Source organism: Beta vulgaris, chromosome 4 (assembly GCF_026745355.1).
Source record: "Beta vulgaris subsp. vulgaris cultivar EL10 chromosome 4, EL10.2, whole genome shotgun sequence".
NCBI classification, from domain to species: domain Eukaryota; kingdom Viridiplantae; phylum Streptophyta; class Magnoliopsida; order Caryophyllales; family Amaranthaceae; genus Beta; species Beta vulgaris.
Window position 1 is genome coordinate 13,300,110 of NC_079205.1, and position 12,194 is coordinate 13,312,303.

General features: G+C 32.3%; 1 protein-coding gene across 1 annotated transcript; it reads right to left on the bottom strand.

The window, feature by feature from the left end:
* Positions 1-2,467: 2,467 nt before the first annotated feature.
* On the bottom strand, positions 2,468-3,300 carry LOC130590947 (signaling peptide TAXIMIN 2-like). The gene is made up of 2 exons (XM_057393742.1): positions 2,927-3,300; positions 2,468-2,723 (listed from the first exon to the last, which is right to left on the bottom strand). Exons 1-2 carry the CDS (start codon positions 3,139-3,141, stop codon positions 2,600-2,602), a joined length of 339 nt encoding a protein of 112 aa, XP_057249725.1. The 5' UTR covers positions 3,142-3,300; the 3' UTR covers positions 2,468-2,599.
* Positions 3,301-12,194: the final 8,894 nt, after the last annotated feature.

Below are 12,194 nucleotides of genomic sequence, written 5' to 3' on the forward strand. Positions count from 1 at the left end.
ACCTAAATACATTCCTAGGTCTTTAGATCTATTGACATTGATGGTCTGCTGAAAGAAATCTTTCATCTCAAGGGGAGTGTTCGGGGAGAAAATGAGACGAGTTTTGTCTTCATTAATCTTTTGACCCAAGATAGCTGATAAACTTAGAAGAGTATCCCTCAAAGCAAAATCATTGTTTCATCTACTTTCCAAAATAATAAGTGGTCATCTGCAAAAAGCAAATGGAAAATTGGAAATTGGAACCCTTTTTCTACCTACCCATAAAGGACTTCACTCCTCCACATTACAAGCTGAATTAATCATATTTGTTAGATACTTCAGACAAATATTGAACACATAGGGGGACATAGAATCACCTTGTCTAAGGCCTATACAATGAACAAATCTCTCCCCTTTCCTACCATTCAAGAGAATAGAAGAAGAAGCCTGTTTAATACAGTTTATGATGATTTTGATGGTAATCCTATCCAAACCTATTTCTTTCAGACACTTTTCTATAAAACTCAATTCCATTCTATTGTAGGCTTTTTCAATCTTAAGAGCAAACCACCTCGTGTTTTCCTTCTTTTTGGACATTGAATGAAGAATTTCAGTAGCAATGACCAAATTAGTCTCTGATCCCCAACCCTTTGTGAAACTATTCTGGTTTTGGGATATGAATCCAAGCATAAGAGATTTCAAATGATTTACTAAGATTTTTGTAACCATCTTATAGAGGGTATTACGCAAGTTTATTGGTCTCAAATTTTTTACTGTTTCGGGGGATTGTTTTGGAATTAGGCATGTGATCGTTTCACAAAGGTCCTCATGTACCTCTCTTTTCTTGAACCACTCCCTTATAACAGGAAAAATATCCTCATCCATGAATCCCCAGATCTTTTAAAAGAAGATTGGGTGGAGGTCATCAGGCCCCAGAGCTTTGTTAGGATGCATCGACAACAAGTCTTTCCAATTTTCTTGATTTGAGGGAATTTTATGCAAGGGAAGAGTAATAAGAGTGGGTAGATTATAGATAGGATCTTGCAATCTCTCCGAAGTATACATGTGGTGGAAGAAAGGTTGTGATATGAACCTTAAGATCCTTAGGCTCCTCTATACCATTTCCGACACTATCTTTAAGGTTTAGAATTATATTGGAATGGCGCACCATAAGATTCCTAGATATAGTGCTTATAAAGGAGTAAAGTTCCACCACTTAGCTAATTTTGCCTGAAATTGTGGGGTTTTTCTTTTTTTTTTTTTTTTTGTCTAATTGATGTTACTAACTTACCACATTAATGGGTATTACTATTCTTTAGCATTCTCTACACAAAATAAATATAACCGGAAAAAGATAGGCTAATTGACTAAAACTGAATGGCCGAAACAAATTTTAGCTTAGAAAATATAAAAGGAAAAATTATTTTAAATAAGTCAACCTTTGCGCGGTCTTCTCATTTTAAGTCTACCTTTTGATTATTCCTGATTGAGTTAGGCTTGTGTGTCTGTTTTCTTCTATTGAGTTTTAACATGTACTTGTTTAGTAGGTTACTTATGATACGTGTTACAATGTCTCTTCTTCTAAAACAAGCGAGGTTGGGACATTGTAACACGTATCATAAGTAAACTACTAAACAAGTCACAAACAAGTTAAAACTCAAAAGAACAAAACAAACATACAAGTCTAATTCAAGCAGGGATAATCAAAAGGTAGACTTAAAATGGAAAGACGACCGAGCAAAGGTTAACTTATTTAAAATAATTTTTTTCAATATAAAAAGGGACAATTCAATTATTGCAATGTTTTGTACCGTCAAAATAAAATGAGCCCCTTAATTTATATTACGTATATTAAAATGAAACTTATATGAAAAGATTTAATATCTAAATAAAGACTTAGGCCTTGTTTGGTTGACAAAACAAATCATAGGAAGTGCAAATTCCTAGGAAGTAGAAGTATATGAAGTTGTTTGGTTGGCAAAATCATGGGAATTTGCACTTCCTAGGAAGTTCTACTTCCCACATAATGGGGGAAGTTGCTTACCTAATTCCCCCTAGGTAAGTGCCACTTCCCATGGGAATTCCATCTTCCCATAGTCAACCAAACAATTTTGTTTACTTCCTAGGAAGTGAAATTTCATGGGAAGTGAAAAATCAAGGGAAGATCAACTTCCCAAGTGCAACCAAACGATACCTTATATAATAAGTACTGAAGTCAAATTATAGTTGAGATAGCGTACTTCGTAATTGGAGGCCTAAAATATTCAAGGGGCCCATCCCTGTGACTGTACACATAGAAACTAAGAGCATGGCAATGGGCAATGGGCAATGGGCAATGGGCAATGGGCAATGGGCAATACGCCAAATCGCCAATACCCAAAATATCTAAAAATTTGAACAAAGATGTACCCTTACGGCCTTACCTAGAGGCTAGAACTTAAGGCATAAAATTGTTCATTTGTTCACCAACAGAAAAACAATTCAGTAGTGATTACAATTTACAACTTTTGATAAATTAGAAGTCAAACACTGGAACTTTGAATTAAATTACAAACTCACTAATCAAAATACGCAAAACTCAATTAAATAAATTATAATAGGAAATTATGAACTCAGTCTATCAACAGGGAATCTTATCAATAAACCATCTAAAGACATTAATAGGTAGCATTATAACGTCCATGGCTTTATTTGCCAGATCTGCACAACAGCTTAAACATGGGCACACATAACTCAATAATGACCTGTTCCAAAAAAAAAAATCTATCAATTTTATGTACCATATGATACTATGATAGTAATAAATAAACTGCCTCGATCTGTCCAGATTTAGTTGTCACATTGCTAGTTTTAAATCGTAATAACAAAGTATCAACTATCAACGTGACTATTAATTCCGGACTAGCTCAAAGAGTGCAAAGGCGAAGATGAGATAATTAGAACATACCCAAGTATCCAAACAATCCCAGCAGCAAGAGATAAAAGGAAGGCAGAAATGGCAAATGGAAATCCAAGCAAGTATGCTATTGGCCGACAACCGCGCCTTGGTTGTTGTTCTTCTTCTTCATCGTCTTTGTGGTGATGATCATGATCATGATCATGATCACGATGATGAGAAGGAGGAGGATACTGAGCTTCTATTTCTTCAATTTTTCCTTTCATGATATGCTAGCTAAACACGGTCGAATAATTCAATGGTTTGAATAGTAAGTAAGAGGAGGAGAATGCTTTGCTAATGATTAATGTTTTAAATAGAAGGAGCTTGCTTTAATTTTTCCAGGGAGAAAGGAAGTAAAAGGTAATGCGAGACAGTTAAGAAAGGAGGACAATTGAGCTAAGTGAGAATCAAACTTAGTTAATAGTTATTCTTTGATTCCCTTCAAAAAAAACAATATTGTTATTCTTTGATGTATCCAAATAGGAAAAATGAAAATTAATAATCCCACATTTGTCACTCCTCTCCAAAACAATTTCATCTTTTGAAAACAATCTCATCTTTTGAAAACAATCCTACTTCTGACCCCATCTTCTCAAAACAAGCCTTTTACCTCCAACCTGTTTAACATATTATTTTTTTATTTTTTGTCCTTTAATCTCTCTCTTCCCACTCTCTCTTCCCACCATGGGCACCACCACCCCTAAGCCCAACCCCCACCCCCTCCCCCTCCCCCTCCCCTCCACCTGCAGTCTCGCAACCCCAACTCCTCGATCCCCCTCTTTGAACCCCGATCCCCCTCCCTTGTAGACCAGCTACACCCTATTCCCCTTCCTTGAACCCCGATCCCCCTCCATCACCGCCACTCCACCATAATCAACACTGGATTTTGGGTGGAATGTGCAGGATTTTAGTGGCTGGGTTAGGGTGGGTTTTCAAGTGGGTAGGACGGGTTTCGGTTGGCTTTAGTGAGGTTTCGAGGTGGGGATGTGGGTTGTGGTAGGGTAGTGGTCAGGTGGTGGGTTGGCGGGAGTTAGTCGTGGTGGGAGGAGGTGGGGTTGTGGGTTTGTGGTGGGGTAGTGGTCGGGGGTGGGTTGGCGAGAGTTAGTCGTGGTGGGAGTGGAGTTTGGTGGTGATATGGTGGGTGTTATGGAGGTAAGGGTGGTGAGGTGAGAGAATCAGAAAATATGGAGGCATGGGAGGGAAGACCAATCAGAAGGTGACACATGGGAAGTCACCTTCTAAAACAAGTTACCAATTTCACAAATCGATAAAAAGCTCATTTTGAGAAGATGGGGTATAAAGATTGGATTGTTTCAGATTTCAAAAAGGTGGGATTGTTTTGAGCAGAAGTGGCAAAGGTGGGATTATTAGTTTCCATTTTTCCTTCCAAATATTCCTATTCTTGATCAAATATCATTGGGCACTTTTTATGCTTGTCATCAATATCTTTAGTTATCAATTAATAAATTTATAAGAACTTGGTATTCTACAAAGATATATTGAAATAAGATGTATCAAATGAATCGAGCGACGGTGTGATTCAGATCGGGTAATTAAATACACGTTGGATGAATATGGGTTTGAGTTAGGGTCGAAATTCCATGTATAGCCTTTTTAATTAAATTTTTGTTTTTCAATTTTTACAATAATTGAGTTTTTTTGTTTATATAACTATTTTTTCATCTTTTATGATATTAAAAATCGTATATGAATCGTGATATATATATATATATATATAATATAATATATATATATATATATATATATATATATATATATATATATATATATATATAATTATATATATATATATATTATTATATATAGGAATGAGATCTCGTGAAAACTATTTTTAGGCTGAAAACTGAAAACAAGGGTAACTTTTAACCCTTTAGGGTAACTTTTAACACTTTTAGGATAACTTTTGCCAGTTTTGGGGTAACTTTATTATATTAAGGGTAGTTGTATATATTTGAAGGATAACTTTATTTATTATAAGACTAAATATTACCAATTTTAGGATAATTTTTACCGTTTTTAGGCTAACTTTTAGCAATTTTAGGGTAATTTCATATATATTTCAAGGGTAACTTTATGCACTTTTAGGGTAACTTTATATTGCGTGTTTATGAAATCTTATGGTTACATTACTTGGATGTTGTTGCTTTCTCTGATGTAAAACTGATAATTTTAATTTTCCTAATCTTTCGTTTCATGTGGTATTGTCTTCTTTTTACTTTTGGTGTTCTCTCTGTTATTTTTATCTTGTTCATTATGGTGTAGCATACTCTGTTTTTATTAGTTTCCAAAAATTGTTATTAGTTGCTGTATTAAAGCTCTTTGTTACCCCCTCTCACTAACATATATTTGGCGAAATTCATACAACCTATTAGCTCAATTGGCAAAACATTGTGTAAGACACAACGATGTAGGTTCGAATCCTTCATAGGTTTAACTATAATCAAAGTTAAAATAAGTTACCCTTAAAATCTAAAAAGTTGTCCTAAAAATGGTAAAAGTTACCCTAAAAGTGGTAATAGTTACTCTTATAATAAATAAAGTTACCTTTGAAATAAATAGAACTACAAATATAATAAAGTTACCCTAAAACTGACAAAAGTTACCCTAAAAGTGTTAAAAGTTACCCCAAAGGGCTTAAAAGTTACCTTGTTTTCAGTTTTCAGATTAAGAGCTGTTTTCAGCGGATCCTACCCCTATATATATATATATATATATATATATATATATATATATATATATAGGTTGGGATCCGGTGAGAATAGGTCCCTATGTGAGAACATTTTTTATGTGAGAATGAATCTCATCCGTAGGTTACCAAGAGAATCAAGAAAACGACATTGAGCAATTAAACCTGTAAAACTATGAGAAAATATCATAGTGACCATGCATTATATCATATTAACCCATATACCACATGTTTAAAGAAATTAGTCAAGAATTTTTTTTTTACTATTTCCATATCATGGTGACCCTAAGCTATATCATAGTGACCATCTGCCATATCATAGTAACCAACACAACCCTCTGCTATATATCATAGTGACCCTCTGCTATATCATAGTAACCAACACAACCCTCTACTATATATCATAGTGACCCTCTGTTGTATCATAGTAACCAACACAACCCTCTGCTATATATCATAGTGACCCTCTGCTGTATCATAGTAACCAACACAATTTCTGGAAAAAATAGAGCGGAATTCGCAAATAATCGAACTAAAACTTTGAAGATCGAACTAAAACTCCATGAACGACGATACAGAGGAGAGAGAAAGAGAAGATAGAGAGGGAAAAAAAGTAGCGTGAAAGGGGTGGGGGAAGAAGGGGGTAAGGGTTAAACTAAATTACGAAAATGCCATTACTCATAAGTGTATTTAGAATGGTTAGATTAGATTAGATCCAAAGGTCCAGATTTGTTGTCACATAAAAAAATGTTCTCACATAGAGGAGGTGTTCTCACAAGAGTCCTCCTATATATATATATATATATATATATATATATATTATATAATATATATATATATATATATATATATATAATATATATATATATATATAATATATATATATATATATATATATATATATATATATATATATGACTCAAACCGAAAAAAAAAAGGATGAAGAATAAATCAAGATGCGGTGTTTTACGTTCCATAATAACAAATATATATATTGAAGCTAATATGATAGTAAACATTAACTTCATGTAAATATATAATTCTTTTCATAATTTATTAGTTACATTAGTTTAAAATATATATTTTATATGTATAAGATATTATTCTATTATATTTAAGCAAATTTGGGGTACATATATCAGCAATTTGAGATTATTATAAAAAGAGCACTTCCAATAATTGAGAGATATTTTTTGAAGGGAATAATTGAGAGATTTCTAGAAAGTATAAATAACAATAAAAATTTGTTAGCAAATATCTAACATCTGTCACCTTCTGAAAACAGCAGGCTCATACTGTCATGAATTATTCATTAATAACATATACATTTTGCATTAAACTTTTAATAATCCAGATTCCAGCCAATAGTGTCACTGACTTCCTTAAAACCTCCCCTCCCAGATTTTCTATTGTGCTTTGAAGTTTCTCAAGCATCTTATATCTAATTTGTGGTGTTCTAAATTCTAATAAAAAGTTTATAATAGGTAGCTAGAAATATAAGTTGTTACATTTGCTGTGACCAAATATTTCCGTTAGTGTGTAAGAAGATCTTATTACAATTTCTAAAATTGAATTTACATAATGTCAAATTTTTAGGACTCCACATTCATGTAAATAAGGATATTAATGATTAAAGGTTAGTAAGTAAAGGAAAATAGAGGGAGTACTTTTCAAAAGGTAACATATACATTAAGAACCTATCAACAATTTTTTTTTCATATGATTATAAAAGGAACACGTGTTAGTGTTAGTGTTAGTGTTAGTGTTAGGGTCTGTTCATCCCCAGCTTATTTTCAGTTCAGTTCAGTTCAGCTCCAATAAGTTCAGTTCAGTTCAGTTCAACTCCAATAAGTTCAGTTCAGTTCAGATCAGTTCAGTTCAGTTCAGATCAGTTCAGCTCCATTCTTTTATAACCATTTTGTTAAATATTATTATTATGTTGGTATAATTTATTTTACTAATTACTCTTATTATTATTATTATTATTATTATTATTATTATTATTATTATTATTATTATTATTATTATTATTATTATCATTATTATTATGATTATTATTATTATTATTTAAATATATATCATTACTATTAAGTATTATTATTATTATTATTATTATTATTATTATTATTATTATCACTATTGTTTCTATATATTATTTTGTTTATTATAGCTTTACTCATTATTATTACTATTATTATTAATTAGGAGGAACATGGTTTAAGTCAAAGCACAAACAAACCCACTTTTTTTAGCCCATAAACCAATCAAATCGCGTCAAGACGGTTTATGATGTAATTTTCGCGGTCCAACCCAATCATTATTTTTATTACTAAATATTTTTATATTATTAAATCTAATTGTTAAAATAGTAACATTAATTTACTTCTTAGATATTATTGTTATTATATATCATCATCAAGTATTAATATATTAATACAAATGATATAAAATAATAATTATTAATTATCATTATTATCATTAATTATTAATATTAATTTATGATTATTAATATTATTTATTTATAACTATCATATAAAAATATCCAAAATACTATTATTATTATTATTCATTATTATTACTTATCATTATTACTTATTATTTAATATTCATATTATTATTGTTTAAAATATTATTTATATATTTATTAAATTCAGTTTAATTCAATTTAATTTAATTCAATTTAATTCAATTCAATTCAATTCAATTCAATTCAATTCAATTCAATTCAATTCAATTCAGTTCAGTTCAGTTCAGTTCAGTCCAGTCCAGTTCAGTTCAGTTCAGTTCAGCTCAGCTCCAATAAGTTCAGTTCAGTTCAACTCCAATAAGTTCAGTTCAGTTCAGTTCAATTGTTTTATGCCGAAGAGAACAGACCCTTAGTGTTAGTGTTAGTGTTATTGTTATTGTTATTGTTATTGTTATTGTTATTGTTATTGTTATGTGAATTTTTCCTATATACTCCCTTTGGTTTTTATTAGTTTATCCTATTTTTTTTGGAATGTCCCTTATTAGTTTACCCCTTCTTTTGTTTCTATTTTTGGAATGGGACCACTAACTTTTCATCACATACATTCAACTTTAATACTCCCTCCGTCCCAAAATATAGTTCCCATTTCCATTTTGGGTGTCCCAAAATATAGTTCCCATTTCCATATTTAGTTCCACATTTTTTCGTAATTTGTCTAGAAAAACCATGTCTCATCATTTATTTGCTTCTTGAATTTTGTTTTTTCCTTTGTTTATTCAACCAAAATGTTACAATTAATGCTCTTTCACCAATTATTCTCCACTCTCTCTCCTAAAATCATCTTTTCCCATACAACATTTATTTAAATAAACAAAAAATCTTTACTATCCCTCTTATATTCGACTTGCATAAATTACCGTGAAAAAAAGGAAATGGGAACTATATTTTGGGACGGGGGGAGTATAAAATAATAGTTTCTCTTTCTTTCTATGACCCACAACATTATTTCTCCTATAACTTTGTGCAAAAGAAAGGGGTAGACTAATAAAGATCGGAGGAAATAATTTATTTTGCCACATTCATGTTGCATCTTACTAGGGGTATTCGAAAAAGACTGAAACCAAAAAATCGGTCTAAATGTGTGGTAATCATGCCGACAAAAAAAAAATTAACGGTACAGTTACTGAACCGATAAAAGTAACGATTAAGCCAATGCTATCAGGATCGAGATCCTACTTTCAATCGTATGGGTTGATAGGATCGTAAGATCCTACAACATAGTGTAAATTAGGATAATAATGCTATAATGTTGTAAAAATACTCATCTTAAAACTTTACACACATTCATAGTGATGTATTTCATTTCCAAGTGATGATAATAGTTCAATATATACTCTAAGATTGAGGTAATATGTAACTAAAATCTAATAGGAGAAAGATAATATTTGTAATTATTTTATGATAGAACCGGATCGTAGAATCGTAAGATTGTGGAATTGTGTTATGATCCTACCATGTAAATTTTGATAGTTGGATAGTAGTTGGATAAGATCGAGATCCTATTAAATTAAGATTTTATGTAAGATCGAGATCGAAAAAGTAACTCTGAATCGTAGAATCTTATTATCGTAAGATCCGGATCGAGATTTCAATAACATTTGGTTAAGCGTTACAGTTACGGTTATGATTTTTGGGTAAACGCTTAACCGAAAATACAAAATATTTGTTTCGTTATTATTGTGAAACATTTTCCAACAATTATATTAATGTTAAATATTTGTTACCAAGTAACGACAATGGGATGAAATATGTGATTATTTGAAAACTTAAGTACTAATATACACTATAATTACGGATTGCAGTGAATTCTTAATGTTAGTTATGTCTTTCAGGGAATTTATTATCCCCTTTATAATACATTTTATATTACATGTATAATATTAAATTATATACACAAAAAATAGAAATTATATACATGGATTAAGTGAAATATAATAGTATAACTTGAATAACGGTTAATAGTACAGTTAACCGAAAAAAGTACTGAAAAATGGTCAACCACTTAGGTTGTAACTGATTTTTACGGTTATGGTTATGGTAGGGGTATAAGTGGATTTGACTACATTGAACTTTGCTGAATCCAAATAGAGTCCAAAGTTTTCAGTCCAAATCCAACCCAATCTTTTTTGAGTCTATTCCAAAATCTTTTTTCTTGAGTCCCAATCCAGTACAATCTAATTAATATATACTACCTCCGTTTCCTAAAGATCTTCCTTGTTACTGTTCCTACAGATACCAAGGAAGATCCATTGTGTGGGGTGTGGGGTGGGTAAAGTAGGAGAGAGAAAGGGATTAAGATAAATAAACAAATAAAAAAGGGTTAAAGTAGGAGAGAGAAAGGGAGTAAAATTGAATTAATAATGTAATGGTGGACCATATGATAGAGACATGAGAGGGTAAAAAGGGAAAAAAAATTCGAAATAAGGAATAAAGTAAAAGAGGGAACATCTTTTGGAAACACGCTTAAATGGAAAGAGGGAAGATCTTTATGAAATAAAGGGAGTAATATATTAATTTTTTGCCAATTTAATTCACGATATTTTCTCATGATTGAATCATTGAAATTTGAAAAATTGGACTCATTACATCAACCTTCATAAACTAAGTCAGTGACATATTTAACGTCTAATAAAATACAAATTGCAAAATACAAAATGCGTCAAAAGGGTTAAAATAACGTTTGCCTTTTCAGTTTTCACTTCTCATTTTGAACTTTTGGAGGGTAAATGCAAATTTTTTTTCAAACGAATGTGAAAAAGTCCAAATTTTCAAAAGAAATTGTTGAAAAATATTTTTTGAGTAAAAAATTTTGGAATAAAATATATTACTTCCTCCGTTTCTAAATAAGTGCAACATTTGCATAGTGTTTACAATTTATAGTTTAAACTTCAATTAGCTTTGGTGATTTTCATTTTAGGAAAAACATAATCATGTGGGATCTTGTTAGATTCGTCTGAATGTAAATTTTTTTAATATCAACTTTTTATAATTTTAACTTATTGATTTTTGAAGATATTAATGGTTAAAATAATGCATTGGCAAACGTGAAAACAAGAAGTGTTGCACTTATTTAGAAACGGAGGAAGTATATATTATATGCTAAAATACATTTTGTACTGGATTGGACTTACAAGACTCCAAAGGGATGAGTCCAAATTCACTCCGAAATATTTGGACTTGAAAATTTGAAATAATGTTCAGTCCAAATATTTTCAGTCCAATCCAGTCCGATAAGTTTGAACAGACAAGATTGAACTCTGGACTTTTTGCACTTCGCTCACATCGACATGCTATGAATTCCTGAACTGTTTTGGGCTCTGGATTTTCATAGTTCACTCTGAATTACACTCAAACGTAGTTTCGGAACGATTAACCGCCTTTAAACACCCCCGCATTTTACTCCTTATTCACTTTACGCGACGTAAACTAAAATTAAATTTACGGTTGTTTCACCAAAAACCCCTGACAAAAAAATTTGTTCACCAAATACCCCCACTTTTTTCAAAATTCACCAGATACCCCTGACCTTCAAAAAAATTCACCAGATGGCCTTAATGACTAACGACTGTTAATTCCGTTAGTCATTAACATTAACTAAATAAACCTAATTAACCCTAGAAAACCTTAAGTTACCCCTAATAACTCTAAAAATCATAACTAACCCTAAAAATCCTAACTAGGCCCAAGCCCCCCACCAGGCCCCACCCAACCCCTACTCCACCACCCAACCACCAGCCCCCTCCCCCGCTCCCGTCGCCGCCCCATGTAACCGCTCCCTCCACCCATGCAAATTCCCCACCATACCCAACCACCCTCAGCCCGCACCCCCCACCACTTTAGCTCACATCCCCCACCCCTTTGAATCCAGCAGCCACCCCCCACCACCCCAGCTCGCAGCCCCACCCCTTCGAATCCAGTAGCCACCCCCCCCCCCCCGAATCGAGCTCCCCCACCTTGCGCAGTCAACGCCACAAACACCATTGCGAAGAGCTCAAAGTTTCTTCTCTGCGGCGACCACGTTAAGATCTCCGACGGCGTAAAAT